The 26,602-nt window shown below is 40.3% G+C and overlaps 1 protein-coding gene across 2 annotated transcripts in view; it reads right to left on the bottom strand.

Annotated features, from left to right (window-relative positions):
* REC114 (REC114 meiotic recombination protein) overlaps positions 1-24,451 on the bottom strand; it is a 119,043-nt gene extending 94,592 nt beyond the window's left edge. For both annotated transcript variants that reach the window (XM_023193096.2, XM_023193097.2), the window contains exon 1: positions 24,278-24,451. In XM_023193096.2, the coding sequence (XP_023048864.1) occupies positions 24,278-24,436 (159 nt within the window). In that variant the 5' untranslated portion in view covers positions 24,437-24,451. The remainder of the gene's footprint in view (positions 1-24,277) is intronic.
* Between the last annotated feature and the right edge of the window lie 2,151 nt (positions 24,452-26,602).

The following is a 26,602-nucleotide window of genomic DNA, read 5'->3' as shown; positions in this document are numbered from 1 at the left end:
GTAGTTTTTTCCAATTCTGTGAAGAAACTCATTGGTAGCTTGATGGGAATTACCTTGGGCAGTATGGCCATTTTCACGATATTGAGTTTACCCATCCATGAGCATGGAATGTTCGTCCATTTGTTTGTGTCCTCTTTTATTTCATTGAGCAGTGGTTTGTAGTTCTCCTTGAAGACATCCTTCACATCCCTTGTAAGTTGGATTCCTAGGCATTTTGTTCTCTTTGTAGCAATTGTGAATGGGAGTTCACTCATGATTTGGCTCTCTGTTTGTCTGTTATTGGTGTATAAGAATGCTTGTGATTTTTGCACATTGATTTTGTATCCTGAGAGTTTGCTGAAGTTGCTTATCAGCTTAAGGAGACTTTGGGTTGAGACAATGGGGTTTTCTAGATATACAATCATGTTATCTGCAAACAGGGACAATTTGACTTCCTCTTTTCCTAATTGAATACCCTTTCTTTCTTTCTCCTGCCTGATTGCTCTGTCCAGAAGTTCCAATACTGTGTTGAACAGAAGTGGTGAGGGAGGGCATTCCTGTCTTGTACCAGGTTTCAAAGGGAATGCTTCCTGTTTTTGCCCATTCAGTATGATATTGGCTGTGGGTTTGTCATAAATAGCTCTTATTATTTTGAGATATGTACCATCAATACCAAATTTATTAAGAGTTTTTTAGCATGAAGGGCTGTTGAATTTTGTCAAAGGCATTTTCTGCATCTATTGAGATAATCATGTGGTTTTTGTCTTTGGTTCTGTTTATATGCTGGATTACATTTATTGATTTGCATATGTTGAATCAGCCTTGCATCCCAGGGATGAAGCCCGCTTGATCACGGTGGATAAGCTTTTTGATGTGCTGCTGGATTTGGTTTGCCAGTATTTTATTGAGGATTTTTGCATTGATGTTCATCAGGGATATTGGTCTAAAATTCTCTTTTTTTAGCGTCTCTGCCAGCCTTTGGTATCAGGATGATGTTGGCCTCATAAAACGAGTTAGGGAAAATTTCCTCTTTTTCTATTGATTGGAATCATTTCAGAAGGAATGGTACCAGCTCCTCCTTGTACCTCTGGTAGAATCTGGCTGTGAATCCATCTGGTCCTGGACTTTTTTTGGCTGGTAGGCTATTAAGTATTGCCTCAATTTCAGAGCCTGTTATTGGTTTATCCAGGGATTCACCTTCTTCCTGGTTTAGTCTCAGGAAGGTGTATGTGTCCAGGAATTTATCCATTTCTTCTAGGTTTTCTAGTTTATTTGCATAGAGGTGTTTACAGTATTTGCTGATGGCAGTTTGTATTTCTGTGGGGTCGGTGGTGATATCTCCTTTATCATTTTTTATTACGTCTATTTGATTCTTCTCTCTTTTCTTCTTTAGTAGTCTTGCTAGTGGTCCATTTTGTTGATCTTTTCAAAAAAACAGCTCCTGGATTCATTGATTTTTTGAAGGGGTTTTTGTGTCTCTATCTCCTTCAGTTCTGCTCTGAGTCTTAGTTATTTCTTGCCTTCTGCTAGCTTTTGAATGTGTTTACTCTTGCTTCTCTAGTTCTTTTAATTGTGATGTTAGGGTGTCAATTTTAGATCTTTCCTGCTTTCTCTTGTGGGCATTTAGTGCTATAAATTTCCCTCTACACACTGCTTTAAATGTGTCCCAGAGATTCTGATATGTTGTGTCTTTGTTCTCATTGGTTTCAAAGAACATCTTTATTATCTTTATTTCTGCCTTCATTTCATTATCTACCCGGTAGTCATTCAGGAGCAGGTTGTTCAGTTTCCATGTAGTTGAGTGGTTTTGAGTGAGTTTCTTAATCCTGAGTTCTAGTTTGATTGCACTGAGGTCTAAGAAACAGTTTGTTATCATTTCTGTTCTTTTACATTTGCTGAGGAGTGCTTTACTTCCAACTATGTGGTCAATTTTGGAATAAGTGTGATGTGGTGCTGAGAAGAATGTATATTCTGTTGATTTGGGGTGGAGAGTTCTGTAGATGTTTACTGCAGAGCTGAGTTCAATTCCTGGATATCCTTGTTCACTTTCTGTCTCATTGATCTGTCTAATGTTGACAGTGGGTTGTTAAAGTCTCCCATTATTATTGTGTGGGAGTCTAAGTCTCTTTGTAAGTCTCTAAGGACTTGTTTTATGAATCTGGGTGCTCCTGTATTGGGTGCATATATACTTAGGATAGTTAGCTCTTGTTGAATTGATCTCTTTACCATTATGTAACGCCCTTGTCTGTTTTGATCTTTGTTGGTTTAAAGTCTGTTTTATCAGAGACTAGGATTACAACCCCTGCCTTGCTTTCCATTTACTTGGTAGATCTTCCTCCATCCCTTTATTTTGAGCCTATATGTATCTCTGCACATGAGATGGGTCTCCTGGATACAGCAAACTGATGGGTCTTGACTCTTTATCCAATTTGCCAGTCTGTGTCTTTTAATTGGAGCAGTTAGCCCATTTACATTTAAGGTTAATAATGTTATGTGTGAATTTGATCCTGTTATTATGATGTTAGCTGGTTATTTTGCTCATTAGTTGATGCAGTTTCTTCCCAGCATCGATGGTCTTTACATTTTGGCATGTTTTTGCAGTAGCTGGTAACTGTTGTTCCTTTCCATGTTTAGTACTTCCTTCAGGAGCTCTTGTAGGGCACGCCTGGTGGTGACAAAATCTCTCAGCATTTGCTTGTCTGTAAGGGATTTTATTTCTCCTTCACTTGTGAAACTTGGTTTGGCTGGATATGAAATTCTGGGTTGAAAATTCTTTTCCTTAAGAATGTTGAATATTCACCCCTACTCTCTTCTGGCTTGTAGAGTTTCTGCTAAGAGATCCGCTGTTAGTCTGATGGGCTTCCCTTTGTGGGTAACCCAACCTTTCTCTCTGGCTGCCCTTAACATTTTTTCCTTCATTTCAACTTTGGTGAATCTGACAATTATGTGTCTTAGAATTGCTCTTCTCAAGGAGTATCTTTGTGGCGTTCTCTGTATTTCCTGAATTTGAATGTTGGCCTGCCTTGCTAGGTTGGGGAAGTTCTCCTGGATAATATCCTGCAGAGTGTTTTCCAACTTGGTTCCATTCTCCCTGTCACTTTCCGGTACACCAATCAGATGTAGATTTGGTCTTTTCACATAGTCCCACATTCCTTGGAGGCTTTGTTCATTTCTTTTTACTCTTTTTTCTCTAAACTTCTTGTTTCATTTCATTCATTTGATCTTCAATCACTGATACCCTTTCTTCCAGTTGATCAAATCGGTTACTGTAGCTTGTGCATTTGTCACGTAGTTCTCATGCCATGGTTTTCAACTCTATCAGGTCATTTAAGGACTTCTCTACATTGCTTATTCTAGTTAGTCATTCATCTAATCTTTTTTCAAGGTTTTTAGCTTCTTTGCAATGGGTTCGAACTTCCTCCTTTAGCTTGGAGAAGTTTGATCATCTGAAACCTTCTTCTCTCAACTCATCAAAGTCATTCTCCATCTAGCTTTGTTCCGTTGCTGGTGAGGAACTGCATTCCTTTGGAGGGGGAGAGGCGTTCTGATTTTTAGAATTTTCAGCTTTTCTGCTCTGTTTTTTCCCCATTTTTGTGGTTTTATCTACCTTTGGTCTTTGATGATGGTGACGTACAGATGGGGTTTTGGTGTGGATGTCCTTTCTGTTTGTTAGTTTTCCTTCTAACAGTCAGGATCCTCAGCTGCAGGTCTATTGGAGTTTGCTGGAGGTCCACTCCAGACCCTGTTTGCCAGGGTATCAGCAGTGGAGGCTGCAGAAGAGTGAATGTCGCTGAACAGCAAACGTTGCTGCCTGATCTTTCTTCTGGAAGCTTCGTCTCAGAGGGGTACCTGGCCGTGTGAGGTGTCAGTCTGCCTCTGCTGGGGGGTGCCTCCCAGTTAGGCTACTCGGGGGTCAGGGACCCACTTGAGCAGGCAGTCTGTCCATTCTGAGATCTCAAACTCTGTGCTGGGAGAACCACTACTCTCTTCAAAGCTGTCAGACAGGGACATTTAAATCTGCAGAGGGTTCTGCTGCCTTTTGTTTGGCTATGCCCTGTCCCCAGAGCTGGAATCTACAGAGGCAGGCAGGCCTCCTTGAGTTAAGGTGGACTCCACCCAGCTCGAGCTTCCCGGCCACTGTGTTTACCTATTCAAGCTTCAGCAATGGCAGGCGCCTCTCCCCCAGCCTCACTGCCGCCTTGCAGTTAGATCTCAGACTGCTGTGCTAGCAATGAGGGAGGAACTGTGGGCATGGGACCCTCCAAGCCACGTGTGTGCCGTTTGCTAAGCCTGGTGTGCCCTTTGCTAAGAGCCTTGGAAAAGTGCTGTATTCAGGTGGGAGTGACCCAATTTTCCAGGTGCTGTGTGTCACAGTTTCCCTTGGCTAGGAAAGGGAATTCCCTGACCCCTTGCGCTTCCCGGGTGAGGTGATGCCTCGCCCTGCTTTGGCTCTCACTTGGTGGACTGCACCCACTGTCCAATACGTCCCAGTGAAATGAACTTGGTACCTCAGTTGGAAATGCAGAAATCACCCATCTTCTGTGTCACTCACACTGGGAGCTATAGCCTGGAGCTGTTCCTATTTGGCCATCTTGGAAATGCCCTCGGTTATGCTTTTTTAAAGTCTTTTCTCTTTTAGAAATATGACCTGAAATAATTACTGATAAATGATATGTAATATGATAAAATGATAAAATGATATCATGTCTGGGATTTGCTTCAAAAGAACATGATGAGAAGGAAGTGGATATGGTATAGATGAAACTAGACTAGCTGTGAGTTAGTACTTTTTTTTTTTTTTGAAACAGAGTCTCACTCTGTTGCCCAGGCTGGAGTGCAGTGGCACAATCTTGGCTCACTGCAAGCTCTGGCTCCTGGGTTCATGCCATTCTCCTGCCTCAGCCTCCTGAGTAGCTGGGACTTCAGGCACCTGCTACCATGCCCGGCTAATTTTTTGTATTTTTAGTGGAGACGGGGTTTCACCGTGTTAGCCAGGATGGTCTCGATCTCCTGACCTCATGATCCGCCTGCCTTGGCCTCCCAAAGCGCTGGGATTACAGGCGTGAGCCACCGCACCTGGCCTGAGTTGGTAATTTTTAAAGCTAGATGATGCACACATGTATCACTATATTATTCTGTCTACCTTTGATTATACTTGAAATGGTTTAGAATACAAACTGTTAGAGGCTTCCATGTTCTTTGTTGACTAGGTAGAATGAAGGTTAAGAAAAGCATTCAGTTTACCACAAAGGACAATGATACCGTATTTAGGATTTGAATATAATCTCCTAATTCTACAGAGACATTCCAATATCATAACACCTAACATAATCCAGGTATCTGAGAAAAAAAAAATTGCTTATTTCTGGCCCCTGGGAAATACCTTTAAAGACTGATAACTTTATGCTACTGGCATGTTCACATTAGCACAATATGGAAAGCTTAAAGAAAAACGTTGGCTGGGCGCAATGGCTCACACCTGTAATCCCAGAATTTTGGGAGGCCAAGGCGGGTAGATCACAAGGTCAGGAGTTCAAGACAGCCTGGCCAAGATGGTGAAACCCCATCTCTACAAAAAATACAAAATTAGCTGGGCACAGTGGTAGGCGCCTGTAATCCCATCTACTGAGGAGGCTGAGGCAGGAGAATCACTTGAACTCGGGCGGCAGAGGTTGCAGTGAGCCAAGATTGCACCACTGCACTCCAGCCTGGGTGACAAAATGAGGCTCTATCTCAAAAAAGAAAAAGAGAAAGAAAAATGTTATCTCTAATGACCAAATTGTAACAGAAGACATTAATGTCAAGGGGTCACAGAGAACATACACAAAGTTTACATCTTCTCTTCATTCCAGTTGCCAGTCTAAACGTAGCTTAACATTGACATCAACCTGACCTCTGTCTATGGCAGTATTTTGCCATCAACACAGAAGCACACACAGATTTATTTGGAACCTCCTTATCACAAGCTTATACATCAGTTAAATAACAATAGCACAGCTTACCATATTGGTTAAAAAGAGAATCTTCTCAAAATTTACATGCATATGTTTGTGCAAGTCAGTACTAAAAGAAAAATCTAAAATTAGGTAGAAAAAAGTCGAAAGAGTAAGAAAATACAGAAAATTATTCCAAATGTACTTACCCTAAATTATATCTACATGAAAGGTGAAAATAGTATTATTATTCAGATTGTGATGAATTAAATTATGTACCAGATTAAGGGTTTTGTTTTCTGCTTTTAAAACCCCTCAAAAAGTGTCACAGCTTTACATATAAAAAAGTTGCTCAAGTTGCTATTTTATGCAGTATAAAATATGAAAAATATACAAAATTGCTAAGTAGGCTATCAACTGCCTTCCCATTGACTCTTGGTAGCAAGAGTCTCAAATTATTTCAACAAACTTGTAGAGTATATTATGCTAATAAAAGTGGTCCTGCCAAATACCAATTACCAAACAATAAAATTCAGCATTTTTTGGTGTTTCACAGAAATACAAAGTTTTAACTGTTAACAATAAAAAAAAAAACAATAGCAATAACACACAGACCTTCCCAGCAGCAAAAAAAGTAATCTCATATATATATATGGAGAATTTTTTTCTTTTACAATGTACAAAAATTATCTCATGTATCAAAGCATGAGATATAATTCCCCTACTTTTACCACATATCCCTAAGAATAAGATTATTGATTATGAAATTATCCAGTCTTTTTAAACCCAATTACAAGAATTAACTTGATCACCTCTCTCAGTAGCCCTAAATAGACTAAATTTACTCAAAACACTTTCCATGTAACAGAAGAGTAAGTTCCTTATGTCTTTGAAATTACCAGTCAAGGCCACTCTGGTTTTCTATAACAAATATTCCCACAACATTTCTCCAACATGTTTAAAATATCCTTTAAACATTTCCCAGACTACTAAATCCGACAAAAATCACTAACTATACCAGAAAGTGGTAATTCCCGTTATCAAACCTATCCTAGGTCTCTGCAACTCTCACACTCACCTTTGGTATCTTCATAGGCATGTTCTTCTATTCATTCACAAAACCCACTTAAGCTTGTAACAGTTCCATTATTCAAATTATATTTCAAATTTGAGTTAAGGAAACACTTTATTTCTCAGATACAGTGCTGTCATTTGTGAAGTCAAAAACACCCTACATTGAAATAAGCAGGTACTTGAGCTTAATTGGCTAGCTCTTTCAGTAGAGATGCTTTAACCATCTCTAAACAGAGCCTTGTATAGTGTCTGGCACATAGTGGGTAGAGAATAAATCCTAAAAATGAATGAATTTTAATACTCTTGGGCCTCATTCTAAACTGTAACTTCTCAGACTCCTTAAACCACTAGGTTGAAAAGAATCTTCAGCTATTTGTCCAAATAAATTCTACCTTAAATCATGTTTCATAAACAAGTCATAGTCTCTATGAAAACTATGTCTGTCATACAATAAAATTAAGATTTTGTTTACTGAAGAAAGAGAACAAAGACTGGTCCCAAGTTGGAAATACATATTTATAAACTAAACTAATGCTTGGGAACAACTAATCATTTTGTCATAGAAAAAAAAATGTTAGAACATCAGTTATAAGGTTTTTCCTCAAAAGCCCATGCAATCGACAACGTACATGACATAATTCAATTAAACATAACAAAAGTAAAAAAATTTCCATCAGTTAGGTGTAGCTTACAGTATGCTGCAGAAACTTACAACCCCCAAAAGCAAAGGCTTATTTCTCACTTACATTACCTATCCACTCTTACTCTACCTATCTTCATACTCTACCTCACACCGCCTATGTTTTCACTGTAGGACCTAGGCTAAGAGAGAAGCCAATATTTGCAACACTGGCAAAGAAAAAGAATAAGATGAATCATGCACTGGCTCTTAAAACTTCTGCCCATGACATTGGGTTCTGCTCACATTTCACTGTCCAACACCAGTCATGTAACACACTTAACTTCAAGAGGCCAGGAATATACAATCTGAGCATATTTGGTGAACAGTACTCATGACTACTACTTTATAAAAGACAATATCTGGAATTACAGCCAGGATCAAATTCCAGTTTTACCATTTAGAAGCACATTTAATTAGGGCTGGGAACGATGGCTCATGCCTGTAATCCCAATACTTTGGGAGGCCAAGGTGGGTGGATCATTTGAGGTCAGGAGCTCAAGACCAGCCTGGCCAACATGGTGAAACCATCTGTACTGAAAAAATACAAAAATTAGTTGGGCAGTAGTGGTGGGCAACTGTAATCCCAGCTACTCAGGAGGCTAGGGCAGGATAATTGTTTGACCCTGGGAGGTGGAGATTGTGGTGAGCCAAGACTGCACCACTGTACTCCAGTCTGGGCGACAGAGTGAGACACTGTCTCAAAAAAAAAAAAAAAAAAGTATACTTAATTACCTTATCTGTAAAATGTAAAATAAAAATTGTAATACTACCTTATAGGATCATCTGAAAGATTAAATGGTATGTGAGATCAGATGCTTAGCAGACTGTCTGGCCTTGATTCATTCCTTCAATCAATATTTTGGGGGCATCTGCCAAGCAGTGTTCTAGGTATTAACATACAATAATTATGCATTAAATAGTTGTTTTTGTTATTCCAACCAGGGACTTAAAGAATAAGTCTTCGTTTCTTAGCAGTCTCTAGATTCAGAAGAAAACTGTGTGGCAGATTGCCAGTTGCCCTCCAATATCCATTTTTCCTTCTTATGGGATAATAGAACCCTTAGTATTTTAGCTAGACATATGAACTTGTGGAATAGAGACCACATATACCAGCTGCCTGTGCAGCTAGGATGGCCACAGGTCTAAGTTCTGGCCACTGTGTTCTAGGAAAGTGTCGTGGTGGCTTACAGGAAACTTTCTGAAGAGACAGAAAGCATACACCTTTGTCCATTTCTTTATCCCCTCCTCCACAAGCTGTCTAGGATATTGATTCTATCTCAGACTGTGAGACCATGGCCATGCACAGCAGAGAACAAAGGAGCCTCAGGACCTGCCACTATAGTGCCATACCAGCTCTGGACTTTTATGTGGAAAATCATAAACTTTCATCTTATTTAATCCACTGTTATATTTTATGTCACTCAGAGCCTATCTTAATCCTAATACCAAATATTACCTGTTAATTCTTCAAAAAAAGCATGCTACATGAAAGAATAATAACTCCTACATCTGCATAAGAGAACTAATGTAGTAAGTGTCAGTGAATGGCAGAAGGAGCAACAGCCTCAGGAAAACCTGAGTTTTAAAATTTGTTCTTCCACTTCCTATATTACCCTTTGGCAAACTATTTACCCTAATTAGGCCTCAGTTTCTTGTCTATAAGATGGTAATGAGACCCAGGAAGTCTTAATGTGAGAATTAAATGGAAAGAGGTTTATGAAAATACTTTGTAACTTGAAAGTTCCATATAGTATCAGTACCACTTTGTCAATTGTCCCCTCTTCATGGCCCTTTCTTCAGAATTGGGCCATGAAGACCAATTACAACTCTTAAGGATCAATTACAGAGCCACCCCAAAAGTTGATTCAATGAGCCTAGCACAGGAACCATGAAGCTGCATTTTCAAAAAGCAATTGTCCCCAAAAGACTGACGAAAGTTGTCTGCTCACCAGGAGGAATCTTGCTCCAGTGATCAAGCCCCACCTATCCTTGTAATCCTGTACTAAAGTAATTTAATATTTTAAGACTAAGTGAAGTACATAGTTCCATAGCATCTCTAATGCCTAGCTGAATGTCAAGTACCTAGCAGATAATTTAATAATGCTTTGTTTGATGACCTTCAGTAGAAAAACAGAAAGTGGAACTGAATCAAAAGACTATGGACTTCCTCTTCTGGCCAACAGGAATTAACAAGTACCTCCTTAACAGGTAATTTCATACCTCCTAAATGAAATAAAAAACTGAACAAATCAAAGGAAGCAATAGTTCTCAAGTCAATAGGTATCAGGTAATAAAGGACATAATTCCTGAGAAATGACAGAAAATGAAGGAAGTGAGCCCGACCACTGCCCCAGGTTACTTCTTGGAGCGAGTTTCTAGGTCAGATTGCAAGGATGATAAACCCAGGCAGAGCCTGGTGAGGTCTCATTGAGTTGAGGAGATGAAGCTTCGAGTCCTAGGAGGTCAGTGCACCTAGAGTTTGCAGGACAAAACACCAAAGAGAGACCTGTACAAAAGGGAGAACTCCAGACACTTGTAGAACCTCCTCCTCTGCTTCAGCTGAGTACTCATCAACAAATATATGTGTGTGTGTGTGTGTGTGTGTGTGTGTAAGGAAACTGCCAGAGGGCAGGGAAAGGACCACCTGAAAGAATTTAAGGGAATAATCCCCAGAGCTCACACAGGACAGGACTGTTCTTAGTACAGAAAACAATTTACATTGAGTAAAATACTCTGAAGAGCTTTGCCTCAGAAGTGGGAAATACTAGCCCTAGTCCCACCTACTCTGGTCCCAGCTGACAAAGCTTAAAAGCAAGACTTGAAAGGATCAAACTGTTTCCAAATAACTTATCTGGGAAAAAAAAAAAAAAGCTCAAAGCTCAGAAACACAGAAATACAAAAATACCCTGTACCCAACAAAGTAAAATTCACAACATTAGGCCTGCAATAAAAAATTATCAAGCATACAAAGAACTATTTTACTATTTTAAATTTTCCTTTAAAACAAATAAAAAACTGTTATTTTTGTCATTTTTATCCTGTGTGTTGATCTCAAAATTCTTCATCCACATAATTGAATTGCTGCACTCCATATAAAATATTAATACTTTTAAGGCAAACAGCATAGAGCTTAGAAGCACAGACTTTAGAGACAAGAAAAGGAGGGTCTAAATTCTTTCTTTTCAACTTTGTGTTCCTGGGAAAGCCACTGAACCTGAATTTCAGTTCACTTATCTATAAGATGGGTATAATAATATTCGCTTCATAGGGCTCCTGTAAAAAATCTACCAAAGCAAACGATAAATAATAGCTATCATTTAATAATTATCATATTATCATAAGAAAAATTACCACACCCATACATTCAAACATTTACTGAGCACCTATCATATACTTGGTATTATGTAGGCACTAGGAATACAAAAGAAAAAAGAACACTGTTAAGAAGATCCAAAATATATCTTACGTTGAATCCACATTTAAAAGTTCATTCCAAGTACAAACTTCACATTCTATTTCTTAATTTTTAAGTAGGGCAATTATTTTAAGTTCCTCCTATAAAAAAGGATTTTTTCCTTTTGAAACGAAAAAAAAAAAAAAAAAAAAAACAACTACGAAGTTGTCAGGTTCAACCAATTAGGGCACGTCTGAGAAATCCTTAAAATCTGAAAAACATGATAAAACTTTAAAAGCAACCTTCAATTAACAGTACCTTTCAAATTAGCTTACTTATTAGTAGACTAAATTATATTCAGACATAAAATACATAAAATGGACCAATCTGTTATTATACCTTTTCAGAAAGGCTGAGCCAACAGATGTAAGGAACTAACATTTGCTCATTCCACTTAAATGATGACAGATGGCTTAATTATTAACCCTATTAATAAAACATTTGCATAGTCATTATGAATCTGATTGCCTTACCTCATAACTCTATAAATTCATTCATTTTATCAATTTTACAATATGGCTATCATTTCATTCAAGATATTCTAAACCCCTGCCTCTCAAAGTGTGGTCCTTGAACCAACAGCACCTGTGTCAGCCGGGAGCTTGTTAGAACTAGAATCTTATTCCTCATACCAGACCTATTCTGGCTGAGTCAGAATTTGCATTTTTAACAAAATCCCCAGATGATTTCTATGCACATTAAGATCTGGGTAGCATAGCTCTAAACCATTGGGTTTTCAGTGTGCGGTGTGCATGCCTGCGTGCGTGAGTGCGTGTGTGTGTGTGTGTGTGTGTATTACAAAGTTTATTTGTTCCAAATTGTGTTTATCTCTACATAGTGTCTTTTAACAAAATTCAATTTAAAGAAGTAAATTAAATCAGTATACATAATGAACTATATTTCTCTATAAAATATATTCGATATTTTATATATAATATTCTTTCTGTCTCAGAATTGATCTTCCCTCTCAACTAGGACTTGGAGTCTTAGTAGCCTTGTTGTACTATTCATTTTTTCTCTTGAGTTGACATTTTTGTCTCAGCATATAGAGCCATTGTGATGAACGTTTTCTCTGTAATTAAACAACTATAGAGAACAGTACCAGGAGAACAGATTCTCCCATAATCAGAAAAAAATCAAAGAACTCAAACTAAGTTCAACCAAGATTGAATTCAAACGTTCCCTAAAGAAAAAACAACTAGAATGGCTCTATCCTCCACAATAATATATTTTTATGCTTTACCTAACCTCTTTTTTTACTGCAGGTACCACATATTTTTAAAATAAAAAATTCACATGAGACTTAGAGAGTACAGTTCTTTAGATGGCTCATCTTTTATTATTATTATTGCACAATTGTCCCAGTGCCCATAAAATAGAACAAATCTTGTTTTCTCTTTCGTTTTTTCCAAAAAAAAAAAAAAAATGACAGACCTAGGCTGAAACTGATCACAGCGGGTAGGATAGTTCCGCACAGATTCAAAGGAAGGTACAAATGTTCAGTTTTCAAAAGCACTTGCAAAAGCCAACCTCATCTCTTGTCACTGTAGCTGTGGCTTTATGCCAAACATTTGAAAACTGTTAAAAGCACTGTTCCTTATAAGCAATTATGAAGAGCTTTGCAAAGAGAAGTAAAAAAATTGGAATAACAATCAACTCTTTGGAATGGTCAAATGCCCTGGCCTCTGGGTTGCAGGATAAGAACTTAAGAATTATTCAGCTGCACCCAACACAGATGCCTCAGGAGAAAGGGTTTAAAGAGTGTTATGAGAAGGTATCAAGGAACCTGTGGAGCAGTCTCAAAAATTAAATATGTCATCAAACATTCCCAGCTTTTTATAAGATCCAATTATAGGTCAGTCATCCTTATATTTAACTCTTTCTTCACCTCATTTTGTATTTCAGCCTATATCACTTCTCAGGATACAGAGTTTCAAAACAGTACAACTAGGAATTTAATGACTTTTTATGGTCCTAGATATACTGATTTCAATCTTGAAGGACTGCCCCTGGCTCTAATATTCTAGAATGTGGTGAATAATTCATTGTGCCCTTTCTCTAATCACATTTACAGCCAAGTATCTCAGAAGAACTGTCTGTGCACATTGGCTCCACTTCCTCACCTATCAGTCATTCTTTACCTTACTCCTATCTGGCTTCCATTCCCTTTACTCCACTTAAATTTCTCTTGGTAAAGACCAATAAGGACGTTCATGCTGCTGAACTGGATATCCCTTAGTCATCATGTTTCTTCATTTTGCAGCATCACAACAAAGTTAATCAATCACTCTTTCCCCTAGAAATAACTCTCTTTAGCACTGATAAACCTTCATTCTCTTGGGTGCTTCTCAACTCTCCGTCCCTTGTCAATCTTTTATTTGTTTATTTATTTATTTTTGTGTTTTCTTTTTTCAAATTATAGTTTAAGTTCTGGGGTACATGTGCAGAATGTGCAGGTTTGTTACATAGGTATACACGTGCCATGGTGGTTTGCTGCACCCATCAGCCTGTCATCTACATTAGGTATTCCTCCTAATGCTATCCCTCCCCCAGCTCCCCAACCCTCTTACAGGCCCCAGTGTGTGATGCCCCACCGCCTGTGTCCATGTGTTCTCATTGTTCAACTCCCACCTATAAGTGAGAACATGCGGTGTTTGGTTTTCTGTTCTTGTGTTAGTTTGCTGAGAATGATGGTTTCCAGCTTCATCCATGTCCCTGCATAGGACATGAACTCATTCTTTTTTATGGCTGCATATAGTATTCCATGGTATATATGTGCCACATTTTCTTTATCCAGTCTATCATTGCTGGGCATTTGGGTTGGTTCCAAGTCTTTGCTATTGTGAACAGTGCTGCAATAAACATACATGCACATGTGTCCTTATAGTAGAATGATTTATAATCCATTGGGTATATGCCCAGTAATGGGATTGCTGGGTCAAATGGTATTTCTAGTTCTAGATCCTTGAGGAATTGCCATACTGTCTTCCACAATGGTTGAACTAATTTATACACCTACCAACAGTGTAAAAGCGTTCCTATTTCTCCATATCCTCTCCAGCACCTGTTGTTTCCTGACTTTTTAATGATCACCATTCTAACTGGCACGAGATGGTATCTCATTGTGGTTTTGATTTGCATTTCTCTAATGACCAGTGATGATGAGCTTTTTTCATATATTTGTTGGCTGCATAAATGTCTTATTTTGAGAAGTGTCTGTACATATCCTTTATCCACTTTTTGATAGGGTTGACTTTTTCTTGTAAATTTGTTTGAGTTCTTTGTAGATTCTGGATATTAGCCCTTTGTCAGATGGACAGATTACAAAAATTTTCCCCCATACTGTAGGTTGCCTGTTCATTCTGATGATAGTTTCTTTTGCTGTGCAGAAGCTCTTTAGTTTAATGAGATCCCATTTGTCAATTTTGGCTTTTGTTGCCATTGCTCTTGGTGTTTTAGTCATGAAGTCTTTGCCCATGCCTATGTCCTGAATGGTATTGCCTAGGTTTTCTTCTAGGGTTTTCAGTCTTACATTTAAGTCTTTATTCCATCTTGAGTTGATTTTTGTATAAGATGTAAGGAAGGGATCCAGTTTCAGCTTTCTGCGTATGGCTAGCCAGTTTTCCCAACACCATTTATTAAATAGGAAATCCTTTCCCCATTGCTTGTTTTTGTCAGGTTTGTCAAAGATCAGATGGTTATAGATGTGTGGTGTTATTTCTGAGGCCTCTGTTCTGTTCCATTGGTCTATATATCTGTTTTGGTACCAGTACCATGCTGTTTTGGTTACTGTAGCCTTGTAGTATAGTTTGAAGTCAGGTAGCATGATGCCTCCAGCTTTGTTCTTTTGGCTTAGGATTGTCTTGTCTATGCTGGCTCTTTTTTGGTTCCATATGAACTTTAAAGTAGTTTTTTCCAATTCTGTGAAGAAAGTCAGTGGTAGCTTGATGGGGATGGCATTGAATTTGTAAATTACTTTGGGCAGAATGGCTATTTTCATGATATTGTTTCTGCCTATCCATGAACATGGAATGTTTTCCCATTTGTTTTTGTCCTCTCTTATTTCCTTGAGCAGTGGTTTGTAGTTCTCCTTGAAGACATCCTTCACATCCCTTGTAAGTTGGATTCCTAGGTATTTCATTCTCTTTGTAGCAATTGTGAATGGGAGTTCACTCATGATTTGACTCTCTGTTTGTCTGTTATTGGTGTATAAGAATGCTTGTGATTTTTGCACATTGATTTTGTATCCTGAGAGTTTGCTGAAGTTGCTTATCAGCTTAAGGAGACTTTGGGTTGAGACAATGGGGTTTTCTAGATATACAATCATGTCATCTGCAAACAGGGACAATTTGACTTCCTCTTTTCCTAATTGAATACCCTTTCTTTCTTTCTCCTGACTGATTGCTCTGGCCAGAAGTTCCAATACTATGTTGAATAGGGGTGGTGAGAGAGGGTATCCTTGTCTTGTGCCAGTTTTCAAAGGGAACGCTTCCAGTTTTTGCCCATTCAGTATGATATTGGCTGTGGGTTTGTCATAAATAGCTTTTACTATTTTGAGATACATTCTATCAATACCGAATTTATTGAGAGTTTTTAGCATGAAGGGCTGCTGAATTTTGTCAAAGGCCTTTTCTGCATCTATTGAGATAATCAAGTGGTTTTTGTCATTGGTTCTATTTACATGATGGATTATGTTTATTGATTTGTATACGTTGAACCAATATTGCATGCTAGGGATAAAGCTGACTTGATCGTGGTGGATTAGCTTTTCAATGTGCTGCTGAATTTGGTTTGCCAGCATTTTATTGAGGATTTTCACATCAAAGTTCATCAGGGATATTGGCCTGAAATTTTCTTTTTTTGTTGTGTCTCTGCCGGGTTTTGATATCAGGATGATGCTGGATTTGTAAAATGAGTTAGGGAGGATTCCCTCTTTTTCTATTGTTTGGAATCATTTCACAAGGAATGGTACCAGCTCCTCTTTGTACCTCTGGTAGAATTCAGCTGTGAATCCGTCTGCTCCTGGACTATTTTTGGTTGGTAGGCTATTAATTACTGCCTCAATTTCAGAACCTATTATTGGTCTATTCAGGGATTTGACTTCTTCCTGGTTTAGTCTTGGGAGGGTGTATGTGTCCAGGAATTTATCCATTTCTTCTAGATTTTATAGTTTATTTCATAGAGGTGTTTATAGTATTCTCTGATGGTAGTTTGCATTTCCATGGGATCAGTGATGATAGCCTCTTTATCATTTTTTATTGCATCTATTTAATTCTTCTCTTTTTTCTTTTTATTAGTCTGGCTAGCAGTCTATTTTGTTGATCTTTTAAAAAAACCAGCTCCCAGATTCACTGATTTTCTGAAGGGTTTTTCGTGTCTCTGTCTTCTTCAGTTCTGCTCTGATCTTAGTTACTTCTTGTCTTCTGCTAGCTTTTGCATTTGTTTGCTCTTGCTTCTCTAGTTCTTTTAATTGTGATGTTAGGGTGCCGACTTTAGATCTTTCCTGCTTTCTCTTGTGGGCATTTAGTGCTATAAATTTCCCTCTACACACTGCTTTGAATGTGTCCCAGAGATTCTGGTATGTTGTGTCTTCGTTCTCATTGGTTTCAAAGAATATCTTTATTTCTGCCTTCATTTTGTTATTCACCCAGTAGTCATTCAAGAGCAGGTTGTTCCATTTCCATGTAGTTGAGCAGTTCTGAGTGAGTTTCTTAATCGTGAGTTCTAATTTTATTGCACTGTGGTCTGAGAGACTGTTTGTTATGATTTTCATTCTTTTGCATTTGCTAAGGAGTGTTTTACTTCCAATTATGTGGTCAATTTTAGAATAAGTGTGATATGGTGCTAAGAAGAATGTATATTCTGTTGATTTGGGGTGGAGAGTTCTGTAGATGTCTATTAGGTCTACTTGGTCCAGAGCTGAGGTCAAGTCCTGGATATCCTTGTTAATTTTCTGTCTCATTGATCTAATATTGACAGTGGGGTGTTAAAGTCTTCCACTATTATTGTGTGGGAGTCTAAGTCTCTTTGTAGGTCTCTAAGAACTTGCTTTATGAATCTGGGTGCTCCTGTATTGGGTGCATATATATTTAGGATAGTTAGCTCTTCTTATTGCATTGATCCCTTTACCATTATGTAATGCCCTTGTTTCTTTTTATCTGCTGGTTTAAAGTCTGTTTTATCAGAGACTAGGATTGCAACCCCTGCTTTTTTTTTTTCTTTCCATTTGCTTGGTGAATATTCCTCCATCCCTTTATTTTGAGCCTATGTGTGTCTTTGCACATGAGATGGGTCTCCTGAATACAGCACACTGATGGGTCTTGACTCTTAATCCAATTTGCCAGTCTGTGCCTTTTAATTGGGGCATTTAGCCTGTTACATTTAAGGTTAATATTGTTATGTGTGAATTTGATCCTGTCATTATGATGTTAGCTGGTTATTTTGCCTATTAGTTGATGCAGTTTCTTCATAGCATCAGTGGTCTTTATAATTCAGTATGTTTTTGCAGTGGCTGGTCCTGGTTCATGTTTAGTGCTTCCTTCAGGAGCTCTTGTAAGGCAGGCCTGGTGGTGACAAGATCTCTCAGCATTTGCTTGTCTGTAAAGGATTTTATTTCTCCCTTGCTTATGAAGCTTAGTTTGGCTGGATATGAAATTCTGGATTGAAAATTCTTTTCTTTAAGAATATCAAATACTGGCCCTCACTTTCTTCTGGCTTGTAGGGTTTCTGCCAAGAGATCCACTGTTAGTCTGATGGGCTTTGCTTTGTGGGTAACCCAACCTTTCTCTCTGGCTGCCCTTAACATTTTTTCCTTCATTTCAACCTTAGTGTATCTGACGATTATATGTCTTAGGGTTGCTCTTCTCGAGCAGTATCTTTCTGGTGTTCTTTGTATTTCCTGAATTTGAATGTTGGCCTGCCTTGCTAGGTTGGGGAAGTTCTCCTGGATAATATCCTGCAGAGTGTTTTCCAACTTGGTTCCATTCTCCCCATCACTTTCAGGTACACCAATCAAACATAGATTTGGTCTTTTCACATAGTCCCATATTTCTTGGAGGCTTTGTTCATTTCTTTTCACTCTTTTTTCTCTAACCTTGTCTTCTTGCTTTATTTCTTTGAGTTGATCTTCAATCTCTGATATCCTTTCTTCTGCTTGATCGATTCAGCTATTGATACTTGTGTATACTTCATGAAGTTCTCGTGCTGTGTTTTTCAGCTCCATTGGGTCATTTGTGTTCTTCTCTAAACAGATTATTCTAGTTAGCAATTCAACTAACCTTTTTTCAAGGTTCTTAGCTTCCTTGCATTGGGTTAGAACATGCTCCTTTAGTTCGGAGGAATTTGTTATTACCCACCTTCTGAAGCTTGCTTCTGTCAGTTTGTCAAACTCATCGTCCATCCAGTTTTGTTCCCTTGCTGGCGAGGAGTTGTGATCTTTTGGAGGTGAAGAGGTGTTCTGGTTTTTGGAATTTTCAGCCTTTTTAACCTGGTTTCTCCACATCTTTGTAGATTTATCTACCTTCAGTCTTTGATGTTGGTAACCTTCGAGTGAGGTCTCTGAGTGGACATTCTTTTTGTTGATGCTGATACTATTCCTTTCTGTTTGTTACTTTTCCTTCTAACAGTCAGGCCCCTCTGCTGCAGGTCTGCTGGAGGTCCACTCCAGACCCTGTTTGCCTGGGTATCACCAGCAGAGGCTGCAGAACAGACTGCTGCCTGTTCCTTCCTCTGTAAGTTTCATCCCAGAGGGGCACCCGCCAGATGGCAGCCAGAGCTCTCCTGTATGAGGTATCTGACGGCCCCTACTGGGAGGTGTCTCCCAGTAGGAGACACAAGGGTCAGGGACCCACTTTAGGAGGCAGTCTGTCCCTTATCAGAGCTCAAACACCGTGCTAGGAGATCTACTGCTCTCTTCAGAGCTGTCAGGCAGGGACGTTTAAGTCTGCTGAAGCTGCGCCCACAGCCACCCCTTCCTTCCCTGAGGTGCTCTGTCCCAGGGAGATGAGGGTTTTATTTACAAGTCCTTGACTGGGCTGCTGCCTTTTTTTCAGAGATGTCCTGCCCAGACAGGAGGAATCTAGAGAGACAGTCTGGCTGCAGCAGCCTTGCTGAGCTGTCGTGGGCTCCACCCAGTTCAAACTTCCTGGTGGCTTTGTTTACACTGTGAGGGTAAAACCGCCTACTCAAGCCTCAGCAATGGCAGACACCCCTCCCTCCACCAAAATGGAGCATCCCAGGTCAACCTCAGACTGCTGTGCTAGCAGTGAGAATTTCAAGCCAGTGGATCTTAGCTTGCTGGCTCCATGGGGGTGGGACCCGCTGAGCCGGACTCCTTGGCTCCCTGGCTTAAGCCCCCTTTCCAGGGGAGTGAACAGTTCTGTCTCACTGGTTTTACAGGTGCCACTAGCGTATGAAAAAAAAAAAAAAACACTCCTGCAGCTAACTCAGTGTCTGCCCAAACGGCCACCCAGTTTTGTGCTTGAAACCCAGGGCCCTTGGTGGGGTAGGTGCCAGAGGGAATCTTCTCGTCTGTTGGTTGTGAAGACCATGGGAAAAGTGCAGTATCTGAGCCAGAGTACACTATTCCTCCCGGTACAGTCTCTCACGGCTTCCCTTGGCTGGGGGAGGGAGATACCTCGAACCTGTGTGCTTCCCAGGTGAGGCGATGCCCCACCCTGCTTTGGCTCGCCCTCCATGGGCTGCACCCCCTGTCCAACCAGCCCCAATGAGATGAACCAGGTACCTCAGTTGGAAATGCAGAAATCACCCGCCTTCTTGTTATTGTGTTTTCCTATTTATTTATTTATTTATTTATTTTGAGATGTAGTCTCACTCTGTTGCTCAGGCTGGAGTGCAGTGGCACAATCTTGGCTCACTGCAACCTCTGTCTCCTGGGTTCAAGGGATTCTCCTGCTTCAGCCTCCCAAGTAACCTCGGGTTTCACCATGTTGGCCAGGCTGATCTGACCTCCTGACCTCAAGTGATCCACCCATCTTGGCCTCCCAAAGTGCTGGGATTACAGGGATGAGCCACTGTGCCAGGCCTCTTGTCAATCTGGGGCTCTGTCCCCTCTACCCAACTTACAAATGTTGGATTACCTTTAAGCTTGGTCCCGAATCTCACCTAATCCCATGACTATAAATATCACCTTTATGCTGATGACTCGCACCTTTACATTTCCAGCCCAGATCTTCCTTCTGAGTCTAGGCCAATATACCCAACTATCTATCCAATATCTCCACTTGGATGCTTCACAATCTTATCAAATTCAATACATCTGAAACTGAAATCTTGGATTATTCTTCCCTCACTGTTCCTCCTCCAGTGTTTCCCATTCTCTAACCATCTACTCAGTTGCTTCTGCTAGAAACCCAGAAGTCCTTTACTCTTGCCACTCATATACAATCAAGCACCAAGCCTTTTCATTTTGGTCTCCAAAATATATTCCTAATATTCCTATCTCTACTGCCATGTCCTTAGTCTAAGCCATCATCATCTCTTGCCTATAACACTGCAATAGCATTCTATATGATCTTTCTGAATCCACTCATATTCCCCTCCAATTCCATCTTCACACCACAACCAGAGTGATCTTTCAAAGACGAAAATGCCTCTGCTCAAAACTGTTCGGTGGCTTCCCACTGGATTTATAATAATGTTCACAAGGCACCTGTCTACCTCTTCAGACAGGTTTATCTCAAGCTACCATTTCCCTTATTCTCTAAGCACCAGATTTGTTAGCCTTCTATGTAACTATACATCACACATGCAGAGGTTTTTCAGGTATGTTGTGACCTCTGTACAGGTTGTGGTATTTTTATTTTATTTTATTTTATTTATTTATTTATTTTTGAGACAGAGTCTTGCTCTGTCACTCAGGTTGCAGTGCAGTGCCACGATCTCAGCTCACTGCAACCTCCACCTCCCAGGTTCAAGTGATTCTCCCGCCTAAGCCTCCTGAGTAGCTGGGACTACAGGCAGGCACCACTACACCTAGGTAATTTTTGCATTTTTAGTAGAGGCAGGGTTTTGCCATGTTGGCCAGGCTGGTCTCAAACTCCTGACCTCAGGTGATCCGCCCGCCTCAGCCTCCCAAAGTGCCTGGATTACAGGCCTGAGCCACCACACCCAGCTACCTGGGACCTTTATTCTCTTTACTTCTTCTCCTACCTACTGCTGCCCAAAATACACAAACATGTATGCATGTGTGCACACATGTGACATACATGTATGTGTATAATCCAAAATCCCAGATTCCGCATCCAATAGTCAAACTAGACAAAAGGGAACTGAATGACTGGCAACCCATGATGTTAAAACATACCACTAGAACAAAATAATAATAATACTAGCAAACCCCTATATAACTTAACACATACTAGGCACTATTTTCGATGATTGATATGTATTAGCTTATTCAATGCTCAAAATAATCCTATGAAGTAGGTACAGGCACACTTCCCTTTACTGCACTTTGCTTTAGTGCACTTCACAGATATTACATTTTTTACAAATTGAAGGTTTGTGGCAACCCCACATCAATCAAGTCTCTCAGTGCCATTTTTCTAACAGCATGTGTTCACTTCACGTCTCTGTATCATATTTTGGTAATTTTCACAATATTTCAAGCTTTTTCATTATTATTATATCTGGTGGTGATCTGTGATCACCATTGTTACTATCGTACTGATGTTACTATTGTAGTTGTTCTGGAGTGCCACAAACCATGCCCATAGAAGATAGTGAACTTAATCAATAAATGATATGTATATTCCAACTGCTCCATCCACCAGCCTTTGCTCTGTCTCTCTCCCTCTCCCTGGTCCTCACTATTCTGAGACGTAACAATATTGAAATCCAGTCAATTAAGAACCCTACAATGGCCTCAAAGTGTTAAGGTGAAAGGAAAAATCACACATCATTCATTTTAAATCAAAAGCTAGAAATGATTAAGCTTAGTGAGGAAGGTATGTTGAAAGCCAAGATAAGGCAAAAGCTAGACCTCTTATGCCAGTTAGCCAGGTTGTAAATGCAAAGGAAAAGTTCTTAAAGGAAATTAAAAATGCTATTCCAGTGAACACAGGAATGGTAAGTGGAACAGCCTTATTTCTGAAATGGAAAAAGTTGTAATGGTCTGCAAAGAAGATCAAACCAGCCACAACATTCCCTTAAGCCAAAGCCTGATCTGATTCTTTAACATATTCAAAACAGCCTTCTCTTAGAAGAAGAGGCCATCTAGGACGTTCATAGCTAAAGAGGAGAAGTCAATGCCTGGCTTCAAAGTTTCAAAGGGCAGGCTGACTCTTGCATTAGGGGCTAATCACACTGGAGACTCTAAATTGAAGCCAATGCTCATTTACCATTCTGAAAGTCCTAGGGCCCTTAGGAACTGTGCTAAATCTACTCTGCCTGTGCTCTATAAATAGAACAACAAAGTCTGGATGATAGCACAATTGTTTATAGCATGGTTTACTGAATATTTTAAGCCCACTGTTGAGACCAACTGCTCAGAAAAAAAGATTCCTGTCAAAATATTACTGTTCATTAACAAGGCACCTGGTCACCCAAGAGCTTGGATAGAGATGTACAAAGAGATGAATGTTGTTTTCATGCCTGCTAACACAACATTCATTCTGCAAACCATGATCAAGGAGTAATTGTCAGCTTTTAAGTCTTATTATTTAAGAAATACATTTTATAAGGCTATAGCTTCTGTAGCTAGTGATTCCTCTGATGGATCTGGGCAGTTAATTGAAAACATCTGAAAAGGATTCACCATTCTAGATACCATTAAGAACATCTGTGATTCATGGGAGGAGGTCAACATATCAACATTAACAGGAATTTGGAAGAAGTTGATTCCAGCCCTCATGCATGACTTTTGAGGGGTTCAAGATTTCAGTGGAGGCAGGAACTGCAGATGTGTAGAAAGAGCAAGAGAACTAGAACTGGAAGTGAAGCCTGAAGATGGGACTGAATTGCTACAATCTTATGATAAAACTTGAAGAGATGAGGAGTTGCTTTTTATGGATGAGCAAAGAAAGTGGTTTCCTAAGATGGAATCTACTCATGGTGAAGATGGTGTGAACATTGCTGAAATGACAGCGAAGTATTTAGAATATCACATAAACTTAGTTGATAAAGCAGCAGCAAAATTTGAGAGATTAACTCCAATTTTGAAAGAAGTTCTACTGTGGGTAAAAATGCCATTAAACAGCATCGCATTCTACAGAGCAATCTTTCCTGAAAGGAAGAGGCAATCCATGTGACGAACTGCATTGTTGTCTTATTTTAAGAAATTGCCACAGCAACCCCAACCTTGGGAAACCACCACTCTGATCAGTCAGCAGCCACCAGCATGAAGCAAGACCCTCTAGCGGCAAAAAGACTGACCTGCTGAAGGCTCAGGTGAGTGTTAACATTTTCTAGCAATAAAGTATTCTCGAATCAAGGTATATACATTTTCCTTTTAGACATAATTCTTTTAGACAATAGACTACAGTATAGTGCAAACATAGGTTTTATATGCACTGAGAAGCCAGAAAGTTCATAACTTGCTTTATTGTGATGGTCTGGAACCGAACGCCAGTATTTCTGAGGGCCTGTACTATTATATTATTATCTCTATTTTAAGACAAAGTGAATAAGGCATAGAGAGGTTAAGTAACTAAAGCAAGGTCACAGAAATTCACTGGCAACGCGAGGATTCAAATCTAGTCCTGTGGGAGTGCTTGGTTACGGGATGACTCAGTTGTCCCTTCTGTAATTAGTTATTTGGATAAATAGTGTATCCTGCACTAAACTAAAAACATCAATAAGGGTGGGGAGCGTTTATATCTTGCTCACTGCTCCATCCCTAGCACCCCGAATAGAGTCTAGCACATAGTTGACACTCAATAAATACACATTGAATATATGAATGTTTACTACTCCCTTGCATAATTATTTTGAGACTGTAAAGGTTCCAACCATGTCTCCTACTGCTATGTATGTATTTTCTATCTTAGTTGTCGGCCTGGCCATTCCCCAACATGCCTGGCAGTCGCTTGGTGTCCCTTTGGCATGGCTTTCAGGGCACTGGCCCCGTGTATATGCAGAGCCTCCCCTCCTCAGGGCTGTGGGCGCCTCAGGAATATTCCCGCCTTTGGGCCTCACCTTCCATGTGGGGCAGGGGGCTGTCCCAGCTTCCTGGCGTGGCCCAGGTGGGTCTCTGGTGTTTGAGGGTATGCAGCGGGCGTACCGCTGCAGAGGCCACTCTGTCGCTTCTCCTCCGGTAAACCCGAGGCTCAAGGGTACTTTTCCTGCCTCCGCCATGTCCGCCCTCACCACACGCACAGCCGGCGGGGACCTGCCAATCTGGTATCCAACCAATCAGTAAGCGGAACGCCCCAAGGCCCACCCTCCCGTTCAGTGGAAGCCAATTGGCAGGCTCCGAAGATTCCAGCCTAGGGCATTTCCGGGCCAAGGGGGTCTCTCTTGACCCCTACTTCTACATTGTAGGGCGGTCGTGATGCTTATTAGTGGAAGTAGAAGTCGCGCTTGCGCAGCATTCGGGCCCACACCTTCCCTCAGGCAGCCCACGTCAACTTCTGCAGCTCTGAGTCTGAGAAGTTTCCCAAACTGGCTGACTCCCTGTAACCTACACACTGGGACTAGGCTGGTAGTCGAGGCTGCCTGGACACAGGCGTTTCCCTTCCTCAGAGCGGCCTTTCAGAAGACAGTGTCCCCGCTTCACCTCACACCCACCACAACAAAGCCCCAGTTCCACACGCCATTCAGGAGACACGGTTACTTCCTCATCATCCATCCTGCCGGTCCCTCGCTCGACGTTCCCTGCCACCCGACAGTCAATTTTTCACCGAAAGAGATGAGCAGATGGGTGGGGGCTGCCAGCAGCAAAAGATGTGCCTACATCCAACAGCAGATGCAATGAAATGACATTTCTGGGTGATTTATAGTCGGCAAAGCACTTACACATCTGTTATTTCCTTTATCCTCCCAACAACCTTGTGGTGAATTAAGCAAAACGGGGATTATTACCCCTATCTAATAGATGGAGGCAAAATAAGGTCCAGTGACCTGGCACAGTGGCTCATCCCTGTAATCCCAGCACTTTGGGACGCCGAGGCGGGCGGATTGCCTGAGCTCAGGAGTTCGAGACCACCCTGGGCAATATGATGAACCCCGTCTCTACTAAAATACAAAAATTTAGCCAGGCGTGGTGGCGCACGCTTGTAACTCCAGCTACTCGGTAGGCTGAGGCACAAGAATTGCTTGAGCCCCAGAGGCGGAGGTTGTAGTGAGCCGAGATTGTCCCACTGCTCTCCAGCTTGGGCTGCAGAGTAAGATTCTGTCTCATAAAATAAAATAATCCAGAGAGTAGATGTGGCTTGTCCAAGGTTACACAATCAGTGAACGACAGAGCCAGAGTAGAGCTGTGGATTCCACAATATCCATGTGTCCACCTCATTTGCAAAGAATTTAGATATTCATGCAATCTATGTCAAGTTAGAAGCAAAGTATACAGAGGGTAGAGACTATGCTAACCAAATACATAAAATAGAATTAAAACACAAACAATGTTTAAAGCTATGCATACCAAAGGATATTCAATTCATAGACAATGGTTGGATAGGTGGTAATTTATTCACTCTACAAAGCATCAATTAAATATCTACAGTGTGCAAACAGCTATGCTAGTCACCATAGGGGCTACAGAAACGGATAAGGCATGTATCTAACCTTCTGGGACCGCAGGATCTAATAAGAAAGACAAACAAGGTGCAAATATACCCATGACACCTGACAGTTAATGCCACCGGAAGGGTACAAACCATGTGCTCTCAGGGTTCAAATGAAGTAAAAATCTTCCCAATAGGGAGTGGCAGTGGTATTCGAGTTAGGACTTGAAGGGCGAGAAAAATTTCCCAAGGCAAGGTGGAAGGAACTGTTGTTCCATGTGAAGGAGAAGTTGAGGAGTAAAGTTGTGGAAATGAGGATAATGACATGACTAGCTGGAATGCAAAGTTGTTTTTTAAGGAAAATGAGGCTACAGAGGTGAGCTGGGACAAAAGAGTATTGAACAGCAGCTAAGGAATGTGAATTTTACTTGGTAGGTGATGAGGAATACGAAAAATTTGCATAGGAGAATGACTCCATCCTAGTAGTGGTCCAGGCAGGTTAATATCTCAGAAGCATATGGGATACATTGGATTAAAGGCAAGAGGGGTCCACTACTTATCTTTCCAGCAGTCTAGTAAAGCTTACCAAAGGGGTGGGGTTTCAGAAGTAGCTTCTGAAGGTCCATAAATGACACAGCAATACTGCATTTAATATAGGAATAAATGGTTAAAAACTTGGTTTGAATCCCAGGTTTGTCAGTTGCCAGCTGTGTGACCTTGTTGAAGTCAGTTAACCTCTCTGTAAAATAGTGTTATTAAACAACTACTTTACAGGGTCATCAAGAAGATAAAATAAGAA

The sequence above is a fragment of the Piliocolobus tephrosceles genome, chromosome 6 (genome assembly GCF_002776525.5).
Source record: "Piliocolobus tephrosceles isolate RC106 chromosome 6, ASM277652v3, whole genome shotgun sequence".
NCBI lineage: Eukaryota > Metazoa > Chordata > Mammalia > Primates > Cercopithecidae > Piliocolobus > Piliocolobus tephrosceles.
This window is presented reverse-complemented; position numbering and strand designations above follow the sequence as displayed.